At 46.4% G+C, this 22,599-nt stretch overlaps 1 protein-coding gene across 1 annotated transcript in view; it reads left to right on the forward strand.

Annotated features, from left to right (window-relative positions):
* Positions 1-22,599, forward strand: part of MAGI2 (membrane associated guanylate kinase, WW and PDZ domain containing 2) — a 1,230,330-nt gene that overhangs the window by 682,630 nt on the left and 525,101 nt on the right. The window contains exon 6 of the mRNA XM_030216294.1: positions 18,900-18,979. Coding sequence (XP_030072154.1) covers positions 18,900-18,979 — 80 coding nt within the window. The remainder of the gene's footprint in view (positions 1-18,899; positions 18,980-22,599) is intronic.

Here is a 22,599-nt window from a genome sequence, read left to right on the forward strand (position 1 = left end):
TAGCCCCCCCACCAGCGCCGCCAACCCCCCTGACATTTTTGACCCCCATCCCTTTCGACCCCCCCCCCCCCCCCCGCTGCCAATCCGCCACCGCCAGGTACCTTTGCTGGCGGGGGTCCCCAACTCCTGCCAACTGAAGTCCCCTTCAGCGCCAGTCTCCGAGTCCGGCGCATTCGCTGATCTGGATTCTGTTTCTGTGATTCTTGATATCCTCAGGACTCACAGAAAGAGAATTCAGATCAGCAACGCGCCGGAGACCGGCGCTGAAGAGGACTTTGGCTGGTGGGGGTTGGGGACCCCCGCCAGCAAAGGTACCTGACGGCGTCAGCGGGGAGGGTTGGCGTCGGCGGGAGGGGGGGCTCGAATGTGGCGGGGGAGGAAGCAGGGGGGCCAGGGCTAAATCTGCAGGGGGGGGGCGTGCCCCCGTGGCCCCACCTAGCTACGCCCCTTCCTTGAACATGATCTATATCGTGTTTATAGGTTTATGTTGTGGCACTTAGTTCAAACAATAAAGCGTTTCTAACAAAGCATTCTCTATGATTTGTATAGCGCACACACACACAACAATGTGATTTCTTCTTTGACCCAGTTAATATATGGTATACTAAGCAGGGAATAAACAATGCACTGTACTATTTAGAGATTTACTGAAGGCATTAGTCATCAGCCGTGCTGTACTTCTGTGTAGATGATCAGAGGCTGGGGAAGAAAATAATGTTTTAGCTTAGTAAGGCTTTCTTTTTAGCTCTGGTTATGATTGACAGTCTTCCCTGTTAGCTTCATGCAAGTTGCTTATGAAGCATGTCCCTTCAGGCTTCATTTATTCTCCTTATTGTTCGTAATGCAAATATTATCAGTCACTTCATTCTTTATTATTGTAAGCCAGTATGTCCCCAGAAGCATTAGTCAACGTGTAACAACAATGGGGGTCAATATCTTAAATTAACACATACATTCAGTGCCGCTGGATTTATATAAGCAGCAGTGCTGAATATACAGTCAGTGTGCCAGCACAATCCATTTACTTTAGTCTTGCTATGTAGGTTTTCCAGATAGCAGCCAAGTATTCCTGCTATCCAGACAGGGCCGCCGAGAGGGGGGGACAGGGGGGACAAAATTCCCCGGGCCCTGGCACCGCAGTCCCCGGTCTCACTCACCTGCCCTCGGCTCCATCGACAGCCCCTCTCCATCCGCCACCGGGTCCCCTGCATTCAAATCGGCAGTGCCTTACCTCTGTGTGAAAACGCAGCGACAGATCGCCTCCCTTCCGGATCGGATTGGGGAGTGGAGGATCTGTATTGATGACATCAAGGATCAGATTAGGTCGGGGATCTCTAGTGCTAACACTGGAGATCAGATCAAGGGGGTGGAATGTGGGGTTGGGGCTTTGGCTATGGCTGTCTATGGTTTTACAGGTTTAGTGCAGGGGCCGTGTTACATGCCTAGCCAATAGTGTAGAGGGCCCATGCTATCAGCCCAGGTGTGCTTTAAAGGTCTGCATAGGATTTTGTACTTACTATATGTTACTTTTTGCTGTTAATGAACATTAATTCCAGAATCTTCCCACACTTTAGTAAAAGTGCCCCCGCACTTAGATGCCCACACTTAGTTTAGTCCAGTCACTGTGCCAGCTGAAGTTTGGTCCACTATTATTCTGCAGACTCCAGCCTTTTGTGTGGAGGAGTAGCCTAGTGGTTAGTGCAGTGGACCTCAATCCTGGGGAACTGAGTTCAATTCCCACTGCAGCTCCTTGTGACTCTGGGCAAGTCACTTAACCCTCCATTGCCCCTGGTACAAAATAAGTACCTGAATATATGTAAACCGCTTTGAATGTAGTTGCAAAAACCTCAGAAGGGCGGTATATCAAGTCCCATTTCCCTTCCCTTTCCCTTTTTGCAGTGTCGAGCAGTACTCCATAGCCCTTTTGCCATTCCAGTGGCTGAACTCTGAAATTTGCCACTTAATGGCTTCCTCTGCAATTGCTGGCAGTTGACTGACTGAAAAAGTTCATACTGTATGCATGGGGATCTGAGCAATAAAGTTTAGCGTGATTTGCTAAGTTCATTCAGCATGTGCAAAAAATAGTGCACCTGCTATTTATACAGGCAGCCAAGAGGGGTAAAAAGCCCAAAATAACAAAATCCCCAAATTGTACCCTGTTTCCCTCCTCCAGAAATGTCTTTTAAATCCGACTAAAAGTAGGCATGGTGTGAAATCCCATGTGCATCTTTAGCCACTCTAAGAAGGGCAGGGTTGACAGGGCATGTCACTAGGCAGTGGCGTTCCTGGCCTTGATGGCACCCGGAGCGGAGCGCCAATGCGCCCCCCCCCCCACGGGTGCAGCGCCCCCCCCCCTCGCTAGATGACACCCCCCCCCAGGTGCACGCCGCTGGGGGGGTGCCGCGGCGCGCGCCTGCTCCTCCGAGTTCGCTAAACTTTGTTCGTTCGCTGCAGCTCCCTCTGCCCCGGGGCAGAGGGAGCTGCAGCGAACGAACAAAGTTTAGCGAACTCGGAGGAGCAGGCGCGCGCCGCGGCACCCCCCAGCGGCGTGCACCCGGGGCAGACCGCCCCCACCGCCCCCCCCCCTTGGTACGCCACTGTCACTAGGCAAAATAGCTTTTAAAAAACCCCAAAACTTCCCACCACATAGCCGTTTATACATGTAGTCTGACTTTTTTCATCAAGATGTGCCTTTTTTTTTTTCTTTTTATTCTCTTGCATGTATCTACATTATTGCTTATCCTTGGCTAACAGCCACCATGTGAATGCATAAAGTGGCAAATTTTGTTGTTGAACTAGATGTATTAAACATAGATTCATCCAAGCAAGCTGTGGAATGCAAACATTACTCATCTTTTATTACACAGAGTCACAGAACAGCTGTGTAACTCATGGCGTTGAGCGCAGCTTCCTTAAATACTGCTGAAACATGCAGCAAGCTTTGTCTTTTTGAAGAAATAAGTTTAAAAAATGGGTCTAAGGTTAAGATGAGAGTGGAGTCTTATTGCTAAGAATGCTGTGCATTTGGAGGGAAAGTTTATAACAGGGTCTTAGGCTGGTGCATAGAATCCACCTGTTTTGTAAAGGCACCTTCACCCTAATTCTATAAAAGTTACCAAAAATTGTGTGCACAAATTTGGGTGCATACTACTACTATTTATCATTTCTATAGCGCTACAAGGCATAGGCAGCGCTGTACATCATACACAAAAAGACAATCCCTGCTCGAAGAGCTTACAATCTAGATAAGACAGGTAAACAGAACAATTAAGGGTAAGGGAATAAAAGGTGAGGTTAAAGGACAGGGCAAGTGAGTAGTGCTTAGGAGTCAAAAGCAGTGGTAAAGAGGTGGGCTTTAAGTTTGGAGTTGAAAACGACCAAAGACGGGGCTAGATGCACAGGCTCGGGAAGTCTATTCCAGGCATGAGGTGCTGCAAGACAAAAGGAACAGAGTCTAGAAGTAGCAGTAGAGGAGAAGGGGACGGATAAGAGAGATTTATCTACAGAACGGAGTACCCGAGGAGGGGCGTAGGAAGAGACAAGAGTGGAGAGGTACTGGGGAGCGGCAGAGTGAATACACTTATAGGTCAATAAGAGAAGATTAAACTGAATACGGAAACGGATAGGGAGCCAATGAAGTGGTTTAAGGAGGGGGCTAATGTGAGCATAGTGACTTTGGCAGAAAATGAGTCACGCAGCAGAGGTTTGGACTGATTGAAGAGGAGAGAGATGGCTAAGAGGGAGGCTGGTGAGTAGCAGGTTACAATAATCAAGACGAGAGGTGATAAGAGTGTGGATAAGGGTTCTGGTAGAGTGCTCAGAGATGAAGGGACGGATTTTGCTGATGTTATAGAGAAAGAAATGACAGGTTTTGGCAATCTGTTGAATATGAGCAGAGAAGGAGAGAGAGGAGTCAAAGATGATCCCGAGGTATACCCGATTTGCACACACAATTGCATTGAACAACAAGCTAATTAGTGCCAATAATTGGCTTTTTAACAAGCAATTATCGGCATGAATTAGATTTTATTGGCATTCACGTCCAATCTGAAAAAGGGGGTGCAGAAAGGGGAGGGGCATGGGCAGAAGGGGGTGTTCCTAAAATTAATGCGCATTGCTATAGAAGAACAGGGATATGCACTTACATTTGCACCATATTTCACTTAGTACAAATGGCCTAAAGTTTAGGTGGAGTGGAGGCGTGGCCTAATGGTTAGTGCAGCAGGCTTTGATCCTGGGTTCAATTCCCACTGCAGCTCCTTGTGACATTGGGCAAGTCACTTAACCTTCCATTGCCCCAGGTAGAAAATGTAGATTGTGAGCCCTCTAGGGACAGAGAAAGTACCTGCATATAATGTGTACTGCACTGCATACATCTAGTAGTGCTATAGAAATGATTAGTAGTAATAGTTGCAATTCCTAGGCATGAGCTATTCTATAAACCAACACCTAATTTTAAGCGAAGTTAATAGAATAGCACTTCTTTTGGTACTGATTTTTTTGGCACCAGGTATAGAATCTAGCCCCTTATGCTTCTGTATGCCATTATGAAATTACTCCACTAGAAAATAGGTGCAGATGTTTATACAATAATCACACCATATTGTTCTCTTCCTATCTCACAAAACTTGAAAATTCTTGGAGTCACCATTGACCGAAACCTCACTCTGGATGCCCACGTGAAAAACATGACGAAAATGATGTTCTACTCCATGTGGAAACTTAAAAGAGTAAAACCTTTCTTCCCGAGACAAATCTTCCGCACCCTGGTACAGTCAATGGTAATAAGTCATCTGGACTACTGCAACGTACTATACGCGGGTTGCAAAGAGCAGAATAGCAAAAAACTCCAAACTGCCCAGAACACTGCAGCCAGACTCATATTTGGAAAAACCAAATATGAAAGCGCAAAACCCTTAAGAGAAAAGCTCCACTGGCTCCCACTTAGGGGAATGCATTGCGTTCAAGATCTGCACAAAATCATTCACGCGGACGCCCCAATCTACATGATAAATCTCGTGGACCTACCTCCAAGAAACGCCACAAGATCATCCCGCAAATTTCTCAACCTACACTTCCCCAGCTGTAAAGGACTAAAATACAAGCAGACGCACGCCACCACCTTCTCCTAATTAAGCACGCAATTATGGAATGCATTGCCTACGGACCTGAGAACAATTGACGAAACAACTGTCTTCCGCAAATCTCTGAAGACTTATCTCTTCAACAAGGCTTACAATGAGAACCGATAGCCACACTAGTCCACCTCACCAACCCACTCAGTCAAGAAAGCCCACCTCCCATAATTACCCTAACCACTCCCTTCCTTCTTCTTTCTTCCTTCACTTAATTTCTACACAATACGAAACGTATCTGCTATCCTGTAATGACAATGTTTTCAAAACTATGTAAGCCACATTGAGCCTGCAAATAGGTGGGATAATGTGGGATACAAATGCAATAAATAATAATAATAATATACCAGCACTGAGGCTAGTGCAAATGGTCTATCTATGTTTGCGTAAATATGAATGTATTTTTGCAGCATATACATATATGTCTCAGCTCTGCCTCCACCCCCAGGTACACCTAGACATATAAAACATAAAAGTCTTTTTGCATGTCATAATCTAATTTAATACAATGCTTGTAGTGCACAAATATCTTATGAGTTCTACTCAGATTACAGAAACAGAAACTGGGTATAAGCGGGAAAATACAAATGTGGTATTATCATTCAAAAAAAAAACCTCAAAACATAAAATATTCACCAGTCTAAGACAGATGTCCTTTAAATAACCAGGTTTTCAGAAATAAAAAAATAACTACTAAAGTGTCTGAGATCCATAGGTAGATCAGTCCACATTTTCTTTGCTGCAAAAAGAGTGGAGGAGTGGCCTAGTGGTTAGGGTGGTGGACTTTGGTCCTGGGGAGCTGAGGAACTGAGTTTGATTCCCGGCACAGGCAGCTCCTTGTGACTCTGGGCAAGTCACTTAACCCTCCATTGCCCCATGTCAGCCGCATTGAGCCTGCCATGAGTGGGAAAGCGCAGGGTACAAATGTAACAAAAATAAAATAGATACAATTGGAGATTCTACATGGAATGTTGCTATTCCACTAGCAACATTCCATGTAGAAGGCTGCGCAGGCTTCTGTTTCTGTGAGTCTGACGTACTCACAGAAGCAGAAGCCTTCGCGGCCACATGGGTGATCTGCAAGGGCCGACTTCTACATGGAATGTTGCTAGTGGAATAGCAACATTCCATGTAGAATCTCAAATAGTAGCAACAGTGGAGGAGTGGCCTAGTGGTTAGGGTGGTGGACTCTGGTCCTGAGGAAATGAGTTCAATTCCCACTTCAGGCACAGGCAGCTCCTTGTGACTCTGGGCAAGTCACTTAACCCTCCCATTGCCCCATATAAGCCACATTGAGCCTGCCATGAGTGGGAAAGCGCAGGGTACAAATGTAACAAAAAATAAAAGAAGACTGATAAACCTTTTTATGTCTGACTCCTTTAAATGACATCAAATGCAAAGCCAGAAAATCTCTTAACCTTAAAACACTGTCATAAGTTGGAAAATTATCAGTGAAACTGAAAACATACATTGAGGAGCCAAACCATGTCATATCTTAAAATAGTAGCTCAAGCTTTAAAATAATTCCTAACCTGTACAGGAAACCAGTGAGCCTTAACCAGTAATTTACCAGCAGAATAAATCAGCCTAACCACCGAATTCTGCAATTTTTGGAGCTTCATTAAAAGTGCATTCGCACATCCAACATATAACAAATTACAATAGTCCAGCTGACTTAATATCCAGCCTGCACAATCAATAAAATTGAACACATTCAAAGCAATGCCTGATCCTACTTGAGCACACCGTAAATAGAAAAAAAAACTTCTTTAATAAGCAAATCACCCTGTTTCTCAAAAGAGAGATTGTTGTCTAAACCTACTGCCAAAATTTTTGTATCTGTTTCCAAAGGGAAGTAAGTTCCATTGATTGTCAAAGTCTGACAAAAACCTAAGATCCCTGTTTACAAAGGTGTGCTAATGTTTTTAGCACGTTCGAAAAATTAGCACTTTCTAACCATGTAGATGGAAAAAAAGGGAGGGGGGAACCTCGCAAAAAATCAACCTCAATGGTAATACAAAACAAGCGAGTAAAGACTATGAATGTGTCTAACACCACTCATGCAAACAAACCATTTAGGCTCCAAGAGGCGGAGTATTCGCAAAGCGCCACTGCTGAGCCTGAACTGGTTATCCTGTGTCCCCTGAGGAAGCCTTTTTGGTGAAACGGGTCCGTTGGGCTCGGATTCCATTCAGGAGAATTGCATACAGTCAAGCTCGGCCAGTTAAGTCAAGCTGGATCTTTATTTTCTTTTGATTGTTTGGCAGTGGTTACACAGTTACAGTTACATTTTCTTTTTTTGATTTTTGTTGGTTTCAAATTGATGAATGACAAAATTAATATAAAAAAAGTTTTCAAATGAAAACAAAAAAAAGTATTGAGCATTTTCACAATCTTTGTGGTTGGTTGAGGATTATAAAGTGCACATATATGACCATGATGGTCTGATTGCTTAAGGCTTGCAATAGCAGGTCATGAGGTCTTTTCCCCCAGGTTTGTTTGCATGAGTGGTGTTAGACACATTCATAGTCTTTACTCGCTTGTTTTGTATAACCATGTACATAAGTAATGCCATACTGGGAAAAGACCAAAGGTACATCGAGCCCAGCATCCTGATCCCCTGACAGCGGTCAATCCAGGTCAAGGGCACCTGGCAAGCTACTCAAACTTACAAACATTTTATACAAGTTATTCCCGAAATTGTGGATTTTTCCGAAGTCCATTTAGTAGCGGTCTATGGACCGTCCAACCCCTTTTTTAAACTCTGCCAAGCTAACCGCCTTCACTACATTCTCCGGCAATGAATTCCAGAGTTTAATTATGCGTTGGGTGAAGAAATATTTTCTCCTATTTGTTTTAAATGTACTACACTGTAGTTTCATCGCATGCCCCCTAGTCCTAGTATTTTTGGAAAGCGTGAATAGAAGCACATGAGAGAAATTAGCATACAGTGTCACAGATCCCAGCCATATTTCATTTCCTTCTCCCTCTCTTCTACCCCCTTCCTGTATTTCCCTCCCTTTTCCTTCAGGTCCTTCATCCTCTAGCTCTCCCCCTCTTTTGTGGTATCATGGCAGATCTCACTCCCTTCCCTCCTTCTTCCTCCCTCCCCCTTCTCATGGTCAGGCATCTCTCAGCCAGGCTTCGTTCTGTTTCTGTGAGTCTGACGTCCTGCATGTACAACGTGCAGGATGTCAGAAACAGAACAAAGCCTTCAGAGGAAGAAGAGGACCTCCTTGGCTGGTGGGGATTGGGGTCCTCCGCCAGCAAAGGTAGCCCACAGCGACGGCGAGGGAGGGTTGGCAGCAGGAGGGGGGGTCGAGAGGGTCATCGGCAGGGGTCATAAAAGTTGGTGGCAGCGGCGCGGGGGGGGGGGTCGGTAATGGCGGGGGAGGTCGGCGGCACCGGGGGGGGGGCTAAAATGTGCCCCCTCACCTCGAGCTCTGGACCCCCCCTCCCGCCAAAGTCTGGCTACGCCCCTGCTCCACCCCACCCCCACCCCACAGGCAGTCTGGCATCTCTCTTCTTCTCTTCCCTTCCATCCCCCTATTTGGTATCTCTATCCTTCCCTCCCCTCCCCCAACGATAATGTGGTTGCTCTTTCTCCCTTCCCTCTCCCAATACATTCTCCATACACAGAATGTTCCCCAATTTCTTCTCCCCCATTCTTCTGTGTCCAGCGTGCCCTCACACTCCCCTTCCACCATGTCCAGCATGTTCCTCCAATCTCTCCTCCAGTCCCACCTTCCTCCATATCCAGAATGTCACCCTGATCTCCCTTTCCCACTTTCCTCCTTGCCCAGTGTGTCCCTCTATCTCCCTTCCTACCTTACTCCATGCCCAGTATGTCCCCCAATCTCCCCTTCTACCAACCTCATGCCCAGGCTGTCCCTCTGATTTCCCCTGCTTGCTTCACAATTTAAAATTGCAGCTCTGATCTCTTGCGGTAGTCTTGCGAGAGTTCGCGGCCACCATTTTAAACTGTGGAGCGGAGCGGGCAGCTGCGGCTGGGGATCACTGCCGCGTTACCAGACACTAAAGTCACCTCCTCCAATGCGTGAGTGGAGGGGACTTTGGCGTGTGAGCTGACGTCAGGGTCCCAATGCGGGTGTCACACACAAAATGCGTGTTACTTGGTATGTCTGAAGTTGTGCATGCTTCAAAATTCACTGTAATTCCATCAAGCCTTTTTTTTTTAATCCTTTACTGTTTACCCTCTACAATTTACCTGTACTACCTCTACATCTATCACCCACCACCTGCTATTGCTGTTCAGCATTATCTCTTAGCTCTCCCAGTTCCCTGAATTCAGGGCGCACTGGTTGAGACTGGTAGCAGAAGCTACACTGCCTGTCAAGCAACAAACTGTAAGTTATTTTCTCCTTGTTCGAGCTACTACATTAAAGAAGATTTGCTTAAGAACTGAGATTGCATCTGGGTCATAGGCGCCGACTCCGTGGGTGCTGTGGGTGCTCGAGCACCACCAATATTTCACCCACCGGAAGTTCCCTTCCTCCCCCCGCCCTCCCTTTGAGTTCCAGGCCCCCTCCCTTTTCCCTCCTCCCTCCTTCCCTTCGAGTTCCAGGCCCCCTCCCTCTGAATTTTAAAAGTAATCATCTTACCTCGTCGGGGTTATGGCAGCAGCAGCAGCGGTGAAAAGCGTGCAGACTCGGCAGTCTTCCCTTCTCTCTCTAGAAAGAAGGGAAGACTGAACTAAGCGCCGAGCCTGCACGCTTTTCACCGCTGCTACTGCCGTAACCCCGATGAGGTAAGATGATGACTTTTAAAATTCAGAGGGAGGGGGCCTAGAACTCGAAGGGAGGGAGGGAGGAGGGGGACCCTGGAACTCGGAGGGAGGGGGGATGACCTTGGAACTCGGAGGGGGCATGGGGGATGACCCTGGAACTCGGAGGAAGGGAGGCCTGATCTCGAAGGGAGGGAGGGAGGGAAAGGAGAGAGAGGGGAGGGAAGGGGGCCTGGAACTCGAAGGGAGGGAGGGAGGGGGGCCTGGAACTGGGAGGGACTGGAACTCAGAGGGAGGAGGGGCCTGGAACTCGGAGGGAGGGGGAGGGGGGGACAGGGGGAGGAGGGGGAGGGAGGAATGCACCACCTGTAAAAAAAAAAAAAAGAAATTCAGCACCCCAATCATTTTGAAAAGCTAGCTCCTATGATCTGGGTGGTATTGTATGCTTACAGTACTTGGAGGGAACTCGGAGGGAGGGAGGCCTGAACTCGAAGGGAGGGAGGGAGGGAAAGGAGAGAGGGGAGGGAGGGGAGCCTGGAACTCGAAGGGAGGGAGGGAGGGGGGCCTGGAACTGGGAGGGACTGGAACTCAGAGGGAGGAGGGGCCTGGAACTTGGAGGGAGGGGGGACAGGGGGAGGAGGGAAGGGGGATGAGGGGGAGGGAGGAATGCACCATCTGTAAAAAAAAAAAAAAAAAGAAATTCAGCACCCCCAATCATTTTGAAAAGCTAGCTCCTATGATCTGGGTGGTGTTGTATGCTTACAGTATTAGGTTTAAACTGCATGCTAATCCTTCTGGGAGTGAAGTAGCAGAACAGTGATAAAGGCTTGCCTGAGACTTGACAAGGCACCGTAGTGGGAATTGAACCCAGTTCTCAAGTTCACAGCCCACTGCACTAACCATTAGGTTACTCCTCCACTCCAAATCAGTGAGCAGCCGGTCGTGAAAAGGAATAGAAATAAGGTAAATAAGAAAAATAGTCTGAGCCCATGACATGTCGGCCCTTTTACAAAGTCGAAAATGCTATCAAAAATAATCAACTTTCCCCTCATCGCCCAAGTGAGTTTTTCTATAGCAGCAATACTTCCAGCGTTCTGCATCCGATCATACCAAGACAGTATGTGTGACAGCAGCATCTGCCTAGTTTAATGAAGTGAAGAAGGTGGGTGTTCCTTTTCCCATTTTCTGACTGAGATTAACTTTTTTTTTTTATCAACACATGATAGCAATCGCGCCTAAAAGAGAGCACATTTTAACAGTTGCTTATATAGTTCTTCTACTGCCAGTTTCGTGGCCCATATAGCCAGTGGTGATCCTAGGTTGCCTGCCACCCGGGGCGGATCGCCGCTGCGCACCCCCCCCCCCCCGGGTGTAGCGGCGTCGTCCCCCCCAGGATGTAGCACGACATCCCCTCCCCAGCGCAATGACACCCCCTCCCCGGCGCATCAAGCCCCCTCCCCGGCGCAATGACACCCCCCTCCCCGGCACATCAAGCCCCCCCGGGTGCATTCTTGGCTGCTGGAGGGTACAGAGAGCAGCCACATGCCTCTCAGCTCCACTGGCTCCCTGCTCCCTCTGCCCCGGAACAGGAAGTAACCTTGTAGCTAATATTTGAGAACCAGTATATAATCTTTGCCTCATTCTGCACTTTCATATCTTAAAACAGGTAAAAGCAGCAAGGCTTCATTCTGTTTCTCTGAGTCTGATATCCTGCACGGCGGGAGGGGGGGTCTAGAGGGTCATCGGCAGGGAGGTCCAGGGCCAAATCTACGGAGGCCCGGGCCCCCGTGGCCCCACGTAGCTACGCCACTGGTCCACTTATGTCTGCTGTTGACATGGCATAAGTGGATGCACCTATACATAGGTGAGTTGATGCTAGTATTTTGTAATGGCAGCCAGACTCCATAATAGAATTAGCGCTCAGAACACTGCATCTAGGCACCTAAACTGTGACACCCAGCTATAGAATTGACCTCCAAATGTGTAAATATATGCTGCATTTGAAAATCAGTTTCCCAGTTCTCAGAAAATTATCTACATGGTGTCTGTAAAAAAAACGGGACCCCCAATATTTTTCCAAATAATCCAGAAACATCTTACTGCAGCAGAAACATCTACCTGAAATTTGAGACATTTCTGAGTACTTTATTTTTCAACAGGATTGAGCTCCAGCGTATTGAGCTCGCAAAACAGTAGAGCTCTTAATTAATGAAACCCCAGAATTCATTGAGCCAACAGCTCAATGGCCTTGAAGGCGTCGTGATTGTGTCAAGGTTGAAGGAGGACACTTTGAACACAAATTATGAATTAATGAAAAATAAAATCCATTATACTAATTTATTTTCAAAGGTCATACTAAATGTTTAAATAGTTGGAAAGTATTTTGAAACTATGTAAAGGATCCCATTTTTTTCTGGACACCGTGTAGAACATTGGGTTCTCTTGGCAATCAAGTGCTTGGCACTGACATTTTAAGATTGCTATAATGCACACATAGTAAAAGAAAAGTTAGGATGTCTGAATGGTATGAATGAATTGCATGAATGCAGAGTTAACTTCTGCCAAAAAAAAGCAAAAAAAAAAATCCCCAGTGATTTATGATCTAGTCAACTGCCAAGAGTTTTTACATGAAATCATTATACCTTGGGGAAGATAGTAGATATCAGCAAACGTTATATCCAAACGTCATGAAAACAATGCACAACCTAACAAACTTCCGAAAATCGTTAAAAACCAACCTGTTTACAAAGGCATACCAGAATGATCCAACCTAAACAATCGAAACTCCTACCAGAACTGGACAAAACTTAACTCTCTCTCCTTGAATACTTAATATACTCTGTCATCTATGAACATTAACACTTGACCACTCTGTATTTCTCTTACCGGAATTGGCGATCGCCTTTTCGGTACTATGTAAGCCACATTGAGCCTGCAAATAGGTGGGAAAATATGGGATACAAATGCAACAAATAAATAAATAAAGTACCTTTCTAGTTATTCCAATTTTGGAAGTGTGAACTGCGGTTCCCTATGGTCTCCCAAGCTGTATTTGAGTAGACGTTTTTCCCCATGTATAAATGCAAATGATGCCAATGGATGCTTCAAGGAAAAAGAGACGATAACATCATATTTAATATTAGATTTCAGCATATTGTCCATGATGACACTTAGATCTTTCTCATGGGTGCTGACTCCTAAGCTGGAACCTAGCATCGGATGAGTGTGATTTGATTATTTTTCACAACGTATATCACTTTGCATTTGTCCACATTGCGTTTCATCTGCCGTTTCGATAACCAGTCTTCCGATTTCTTGGGGTCTTCCTGCAATTTTTCACAGTTTGTATGATTTGATAACTTTGTGTGGTTTTGTGTCGTCTGCAAATTTAATCACCTCACTTGTAGTTTCCATTTCTTGATCATTTGTGGATATGTTGGATGGCACCGGCCACAGTGGGGATCACTGAAGGCACTCCATTATTAAAGAAACAAACACTCCAAAATACCGCTATTCGACTTCTTTGTCATGTTTGTCGAAATTACCATATCTTCTGAAAGCTCATCATTGATTTACCGATTAAACAACATATCCGTATTGGTGATCACCATTGTGGAAAATGTAAGCCACATTGAGCCTGCAAATAGGTGGGAAAATGTGGGATACAAATGCTACAAATAAATAAAATATTTAAATTATGAGGGTCTTTTACTAAGGCGCACTCACGTTTTTGGCGCACGCTAAAATTGTGGGCCCACTAAACGTTAGAAATGCCAGTGCATTCCTATGGGCGTCTCTAACGTTTAGCATGCCTACGATTTTAGCGCACGCTAAAAACATGAGCGCGCCTTAGTAAAAGACGCCCTATGTTTGTTTTGCCTTATTAAGGTACCATTACCTGTAAACAGTACTAAAACAGTAATTTTAAAAAGCCATTTTCCAAATAAATTGGCCTATTTAAAAATCGCCCTGCTCTATCTGGCTTCCATAGCATACGTACTTTTTAACTGGGTTCAAAAGAGGCATTCCTGAGAGAGAATTTAGGTTGGGGAAGAAAAACAGCATGTGTATTTTTGATTTTCCATTGAACACGTGCGATTTCTTATCCATGTGGCTGCCAATAAGTTCTTTCCAAAGAGAAACTAATAGGGGACCAGTCAGCCAAAGCCGCTACCCAGAAGGTAACTGGGCACCTGCCAATATTCAGACCAGTGACCAGTTACCTTCACTGTATAAAGTTAGTCAGCCTTTTTACTATTCTAACTTTATGCAGGTTCCTAACTGGCTAGATGGCTGAATATCCTGCCCAAATGCTGTCCCCACCCTGGCTTCCCCCATGTCCACCTCAATAAAAGACTATGGACTTTTCTTCCTGGAACCTGTCCAAACCTTTTTTAAACCCAGTTATGCTAACTGCTGTTACCACATCCTCCAGCAGCAAGTTCCAGAGCTTAACTATTCTTTGAGTGAAAAAATAGTTCCTCCTATTTGTTTTAAAAATATTTCCATGTAATTTCATTGAGTGTCCCCTGCTCTTTGTACTTGTTGAAAGAGTGAGAAATCAAGTCATTTCTACCCATTCTACACCACTCAGGATTTTATAGACCTCAATCATATCCCCCCCCCCCCCCCTCAGCCTTCTCTTTTTCAAGCTGAAGAGCCCTAACCTCTTTAGCCTTTCCTCATACGGGAGGAGTTCCATCCCTTTCATCGCTTTGGTCACTCTTCTTTGAACCTTTTCTAATTCCGCTGTATCTTTTTTGAGATACGGTGACTAGAATTGAATGCAGTGCTCAAGGTGAGGTATCACCATAGAGCAATACAGAGGCATTATAATATTTTTGGTCTTATTTTGCATCCCTTTTCTACTAATTCCCAGCATCCTGTTTGCTTTCTTGGCCTCCACCTCACACTGGGCAGACGATCTCAGCGTATTGTCTACAGTGACACCTAGACCTTTTTCTTGAGTGCTGATCCCCAAGGTGGACCCTAGCATCAGGTAACTATGATTCCCTTCCCAATGTGCATCACTTTGCATTTGTCCACAATAAATTTCGTTTTAATGCCCAGTCTTCCAGACCATTACAGGGATGTGTCTAATTGAAGTTAGGGCCAGCCTTCTTTCTATCCCTTTTATCCAGGCGCTAACTTGTTAGTGGACTGAATATCTCCACTAACCAGGCAAATCCTGATGCTGTTCCATCTATACATCTGGACTACCCCAGCACCAGTGGTGTAGGAAGGGGGGCGGTGGGGCGGTCCGTCCCGGGTGCATGCAGCTGGGGGGGGGTGTCGGCGCCGCTGGTTCCCTGCTCTCTTTGCCCTGGAACAGGTTACTTCCTGTTCCGGGGCAGAGAGAGCAGGGAACCAGCGGAGCCGACGCAGCTCCCAGCGACGTGCACTCCGGGTGGATTGGCTCTCCCGCCCACCTGCTCCGTTTTCTGTGGTAGTGGTAGGTGCGCGCGCCGAGGGGGGGGTGCGCCGTGCTGCACCGGGGGGGTGCACAGCGGCGACCCGCCCCTTGTGTCAGCCGCCCTCGCTTCGGCACTGCCCGGCACCACAAGATAGTGTTGTGGTGGTCTCCACTATTCTCTCTATGTTGAGCGGTAGCCCTCCACCCTGCCAGTGGGTGGTGCTGTTTCACTATCACATTTTTAATAGCGAGGGACAGGCAAGCTCTGCAGAACTCGGGAACCTGCCTGCCTCTAGCGATATTGAAGCAACCCCCCCCCCCACACACACACTGACAGCAATGCAGCTTGAATGGAACAGTGGTGGTCTCCCCAGATTTTAAGTGGTACCTTCCGGTTAAGTGGTGCTGAAAGGTAGAATCCTCGCTTGCCCAGTTCAATCATTCTGAATATCAGTCCCTTTGTATTTTATTGTATATTTTATTGTTTTGTACTTCATCCATTTTGATATAACTTGTTTGATAAAATCAATTTATCAAACTCAGAACTCTATACTGCAGGGTCACAAACACATAAAGCATGCATATACCCCGCAGTTTTAAAATTCTCTCATGATTTCTTAAAATATATTATCTTGCCACATTCAAACATATCGAAAGCATCATGTTGTGATAAGGGACCCTCTATCATCAATAGTTTTTTTTCTATAAAATTCTCAAAACAGTGCATACCGGTATATATATCGTGCAAAATTTGTTTCCAATTGAACCACTTAGCACAGAGCTCTTCAATTCAAATTTCCTCAGACCAGCCGCCCGCATGGCCAGTGCCTCATATGCATCAGGGTGTTAGTCCATTATTAACTCCAAACATTCCGTCTTCCAGTGCATTTTTCAATGCGTTTGCAGGTTTTGGATCAATTTTGTGAGATAAGTGGTTTGGGTTTTTTTTTTTTCCTGTGCACAGGTCTGTTGGAACTGATGTTTTGAACTAGATTTGTATTTTTTCCGTGTGAATTAGAGCATTTTTGTTATAAATATCATAAATGCACCACCCTTATTTTGGAGCAGCTGTTTTTCTCGCTTTGTTGGCAGTTTTTTTCACGGTGGTTATTGGAACATATCACCTAACTTTGGGTGTTGTCTACTGACTTCCTCCCTAGTTCACCATTATCTGTTGCATTACCATAAAGCACAGTCCCCCATCCATTCCCAGCTCCATTACATATTTGTCAGTTTACACAGCAAACAAACTCAATGTCAAGGACCTGCATCAACCGTTAGCGTGCAAATGATTCACTACTTCACTGCATCAGGGGCGTAGCCAGATGGCCAATTTTGGGTGGGCCTGAGCCCAAGGTGGGTGGGCATGGAATTCGCTCCTTCCTCTCCCCCCCCCCCCCCCCCCCCCGGCACCCCTCCAGTTTGCTCCACTCCTCCCTGCCCACAAACACCAAATATTAAATACTTGAGCTGGCGGGGATCCCCAAACCCTGCCAGCTGAATATTTCCTCCTCCTCTTCCTCAAGCAGCCGGCAGCACTTACCTCAAATTGATGCTGTTGTCATAGTAACATAGTAACATAGTAGATGATGGCAGAAAAAGACCTGCACGGTCCATCCATCCAAGAAGATAAATTCATATGCGATACTTTTTTTATTTGTACTGTCCTCTTCAGGGCACAGACCGTATAAGTCTGGCCAGCACTATCCCCGCCTCCCAACCACCAGCCCCGCCTCCCACCACCGGCTCTGGCACAGACCGTATAAGTCTGCCCAGCACTATCCCCGCCTCCCAACCACCAACCCCGCCTCCCACCACCAGCTCTGGCACAGACTGTATAAGTCTGCCCAGCACTATCCCCGCCTCCCACCACCAGCTCTGGCACAGACTGCATAAGTCTCCCCAGCACTATCCCTGCCTCCCAACCACCAGTCCCGCCTCCCACCACCGGCTCTGGCACAGACCGTATAAGTCTGCCCAGCACTATCCCCGCCTCCCACCACCAGCTCTGGCACAGACTGCATAAGTCTGCCCAGCACGATCCCTGCCTCCCAACCACCAGTCCCGCCTCCCACCACCGGCTCTGGCACAGACCGTATAAGTCTGCCCAGCACTATCCCCGCCTCCCAACCACCAACCCCGCCTCCCACCACCAGCTCTGGCACAGACTGTATAAGTCTGCCCAGCACTATCCCCGCCTCCCACCACCAGCTCTGGCACAGACTGCATAAGTCTCCCCAGCACTATCCCTGCCTCCCAACCACCAGTCCCGCCTCCCACCACCGGCTCTGGCACAGACCGTATAAGTCTGCCCAGCACTATCCCCGCCTCCCACCACCAGCTCTGGCACAGACTGCATAAGTCTGCCCAGCACGATCCCTGCCTCCCAACCACCAGTCCCGCCTCCCACCACCGGCTCTGGCACAGACCGTATAAGTCTGCCCAGCACTATCCCCGCCTCCCAACCACCAACCCCGCTTCCCACCACCAGCTCTGGCACAGACTGTATAAGTCTCCCCAGCACTATCGGCATGTCGGCAGGCCGTGCATGCTCAGTGCTTTTGCATGTGCAAAAAGGCCGGTCTCAGCATCAGATCAAGGCAAGTGCTGCTGGCTGACATTTGGAAGAGCGCTGGCTGCCCAAGGAGAGAAAATCATCAGCTGGCAAAGTTTGGGGATCCCCACCAGCCACAGCAAGAGTGTCACAATTTTGGGTGTGCCTGAGTCCAAAGTGGGTGGGCCCTGGCCCACCTAGGCCCGCCTGTGGCTACGCCTCTGCACTGCATAAAACGCAGTAGTAAAGGGGGGCCCTTAATCACGTAAATGAATCATTACACAGAATCATACTATACATTTATATTCTGTTGCTTATAGACTTGGTGCACAGGAACTATTTTGTGCATTTTGTCAATACAGAGTTACAGGGAAAGAATTTACATTAATCCCAAAGCTATTTTTACTGCTGACTCCTGAAGGGGAAGCTATTTTTCATTCATTTTACCTTGTGCAAAAAAAAAACCATAGCTCATCTTAGCAGCTGGATTAAAGGAAATGAGATAGGGTACAGATAAAGGCTGTTTAATCAATGTGCTTATAAATCATAGTGGCAGAGAATTTAGACTTCACAAGAACATTCTGTAACGCGCATCTCTTTCACTGCGATCTGCCAGGAGGAAACAAAACAGCAAGGCTTTAAAAAATGAAACCCCAGAAACGATTAGTCCAGTCCTTTTCCCAAACTGTGCGTGTGCTTTAGGGAGCCTGTGGAGCCCACTCGGCCAACTGGAGAACACTGTATTTGTAATAAATTCCTTTTGCTCAGGATGAGTTCTGCATTTTCAATGAGGTTCACTTGGCAGCATTGCACTTGATTTTAATAAAAAAAAAAAAATAGCTGCTTTGAGTGCAAGGAGCCGAGGTTGCCAAATTTACAGCTGCCCTGCAAATTACTCTCGCACCTCCTTCAGGGCTAATTAGAAGAACCAGTAAGCAAATTAAATGTATCGATTGCAATTTTGTTTTGGAATCAAACCTTGTATTTTCTTAAGGAATAAACTTGGTTCCTTTCAGGATGTGCCCTGCTCAGAGTGATCTCTTTTCCTTTCAGCCATAACACCAAGACGACATCATGGCTGGATCCACGGCTCGCAAAGAAGGCTAAACCTCCGGAAGAGTGTAAAGAAAATGGTGAGTTATTAAGCTGTCACTGGTTTTGCGTAGCCCTGAAAATGCAAAAAAAAAAAATAGAAATGGAATTCAGGTCTTGTAAAAAAAAAAAAAAAGAGGTTTTTCCCTCCACCGGCATGTTGGTGTTGAGATGTAGGGGACATTTTTGTCTGAAGCCATGTGTGTGGCTGGGTTTCTTCTCTCCCCTCCCCCGCCCCCCTTGATATTCGCAGCTCAACTTTGCTATCTGTCTGTATTGTTTGTGTTTCACGTGCAGGGTTGTTGTTTTTTTTTTTTTTGTATTTTGAACTGTCCCCTTTATTTTGCCCAACATTTTGTCTCTTTCAAGGTATATCTGTTATAAAGCAAAGGAGTTTTTAAAAAACAAGCAAAAACGGAGGGGCTTTTAGCATTTCCATTTAGTGTAAGGTTTCAGAGTTTCTTAATATACTAGTAAGAAATGCCCGTTTTGGAAAAAAATGAAATGGGTGCTAACAAGGTAATCCCTCCCCCCCACCATCCTCCCTCCCTCCCGAGTTCCAGACCCCCCCCCCCTCCGTCCCTCCCTTCCGCGTTCCACACCCCCCCTCTCCCTCCCTCACTCACTCACTTGGTTGCGAGTTTGTGATGAACGTTCACAGCGCTCTCCCCGCTGCTGTCAGTGAATCTCTGGAACTCATGCGTTGTGCCTTCGCCGCCCCGCCCTCGACGTCATCGTGTTTTGACGCGAGGGCGGAGCTACAGTGACTGCAGGCCAAACCGGATATCTCGGGCGCCTCATCCGGCTTGAGGCTTCATTTGAACGTTGGAGGTGCCTTTTATATATATAGAAGATTTTGTAGTGGTTTGCAGTATGGTTCTTAAATTGATTGAGTGGGGGAGTTTTGGTGAAGCTTTATAAATATTACCAGTTCAGAGTTCATTCATGGTTTGAAACTGATTGAAAAGAATGGTAGTAAGTTGTGTGTGTGTGTGTGTGTGTGTGTGTGTGTGTGTGTGTGTGTGTGTGTGTGTGTGTGTGTGTGTGTGTGTGTGTGTGTGTGTGTGTGTGTGTGTGTGTGTGTGTGTGTGTGTGTGTGTGTGTGTGTGTGTGTGTGTGTGTGTGTGTGTGTGTGTGTGTGTGTGTGTGTGTGTGTGTGTGTGTGTGTGTGTGTGTGTGTGTGTGTGTGTGTGTGTGTGTGTGTGTGTGTGAAGATCTTTTTTTTGTAGACACTGGGGCTCATTTTCAAAGCACTTAGACTTACAAAGGTCCATAGGTTACAATGGAACTTTGTAAGTCTAAGTGCTTTGAAAATACGCCTCACTGTATTCTTGCGTTTTCAATGCTTTCAGTTCATGGTGATTTCTAATGAATTGTGTGCATCATTAAAATAACTACTACTAGATTATTTGCTGTAATTAATGTTGACATACTGTTAGAAATGAATTGCATTTACGCTTATGAATTACATTAAGGGGCTTGCTGGTAATTATGCAAGATTCCTAAATGCAAACATTGTTTTCAGTGGAAATTATAGATCTAAAAATGCAAGACAGTCGTCAGTAGATTTAATTATCTTGAACAAACATTTGTAACAGAGATATTAGAAGGACGTGTTGAGTTGCTGAGTGAAGGCTGTTTGATATATAGTGATGCATCACTGCTAGAATGTACAAAATATGTGTATAATACACCCTATACCATTCAATTTTTTATTTGGAAGATTGGCAGACGCCATAACTGCATTTCATCGCTGTCGAATCCTCTTTGTTCACTGCACAGAGAGCGATGGTGTTGAAATCAGATGTAGAAGCATGGACTTGCAGTAAATTTGCCTTAGACATACGAGTATTCGCCTCTATTGTGGCATGATGTCACTTCCTGATGCTGCAGAATGCATTCTCGTGTAGTGCTTGTCAGTTATCCAGTGTGGCCCAATGAAGGATTTCATGCAGGAATACAGTATGGATATGAATTGGATGTGTATATATGTTTAACATGCATGCATAATGTGAGCCCAGGGATGCCTTCAAACAGAGCTGCCAAGTTACCCATTCCAGGAGGGAGACTGTTTGGCCGGCCCTGGATTTCTGCCAACCTCATCCTGGTGCATTATGCTACCTGCAGCACTGATTTCAGTGGATAGAATAATGGACTACAAGTCCCACACTGCTTTGGGATGTAAGTTTAAAACCAGGACCGGCCAACAGTCTCCCTCCTGGAATGGGTAACTTGGCAGCTCTGCTTCAAATATGGTCTAAAATTAAACCTTAATGAGGTTGTTTTATTGGTAACAGTTCCTGTGATGCAACTCACCAGGTCCTCTTCGTTTTAAAAGTTGCTCATCTCATTAATACACAACCCTTAACGTGAAGAAGAGGGAAAGGCTGTAGGGAAATTGCACTCAAAGAGGAAGATTATTGTGGCATCAAACCTTTTCCCTGTGGGATTTCTTTTATTTGCTCAAAAAAAAAAACCCCATCATTTTTCTCTCTTTCTTTCTGGTATCCATAGAAATAGAATCTGCGCAAAATAACAGATGCCTTTAAAGGCTGGTGCCAGCTTGCTAGAAAATGTCTTAAAACTCAAAAGTATCTTTTCTTACACATATGGTTTCATAGTGTTGGATTTGACATTGATTTGGTTCTTTATGACTTTGCATTACCTTCCCCCCCTCCCCCCGATTCTATATAGTGTGACTTGACTTGTGCGCGCAAATCCGATCGTATTCTGGATTTTCACATGCAACACAACTAGTTAACAAGCCATTCAGTGCTGATAATTGACCTTTACCAGGCACTTATTGACACTAATTGGCTTTAATTATAATTTTATGCACACAAAAATGTCTGTGTATTCTCTAAAGTGATGAGCATAAATTCTGAAGTGTGGATCTGAAAAGTTGGCGTGGCCATGGGTGGGTCATGAGCGTTCCTTGAATTTACGTGCAGTGTTACAGAATATACCCGTTCCGCGCCTAATTTAGGTGGCAGCTTTTCCACCAAGTTTTCATTGGTGTAAATGGTCATGACTACATATAGTTGGAGAAAATGGGTCTTGGGTGTGTTCTGTAAAATATGCCTAAATTTAGGTGTATTCTATAAGCCACACCTAAATTTAGGCCTGGTTTATAGAATACACCTAGGTGGCAGGGGCATAGCCAGACTTCGACGGGAGGGGGGTCCAGAGCCCGAGGTGAGGGGGCACATTTTAGCCTCCCCCCGGCGGCAGCGCTGCCAACTTTCACCCCCTCCTGCCGCAACCCTCTCAACCCCCCCTGCCCACCGCCAACCCTCCTCCACCGCTGTCGCGTACCTTTGCTGGCGGGGGACCCCGACCCCCGCCAGCCGAAGTTCCTCAGTCGCGCGGCGTTGCTTGCTGAATGATCTGATCAAGTTTCTGTGCATGCGTCTGACATCCTGCACGCACAGGACGTCAGACGCACACACAGAAACTTGATCAGATCATTCAGCAAGCAACACCGCACGGCCGAGGACAGAACTTTGGCTGGCGGGGGTTGGGGTCCCCTGCCAGCAAAGGTACGCGGCGGGGGAGGGTTGACGGTGGGAAGGGGGGGGTCGAGAGGGTCGCATTAGGGGGGCCCAGGCCCCCATGGCCCCATAGTAGCTACGCCCAGCTAGGTGGTGGTTATTTTGGCCCC

The sequence above is a fragment of the Microcaecilia unicolor genome, chromosome 10 (genome assembly GCF_901765095.1).
Source record: "Microcaecilia unicolor chromosome 10, aMicUni1.1, whole genome shotgun sequence".
NCBI classification, from domain to species: domain Eukaryota; kingdom Metazoa; phylum Chordata; class Amphibia; order Gymnophiona; family Siphonopidae; genus Microcaecilia; species Microcaecilia unicolor.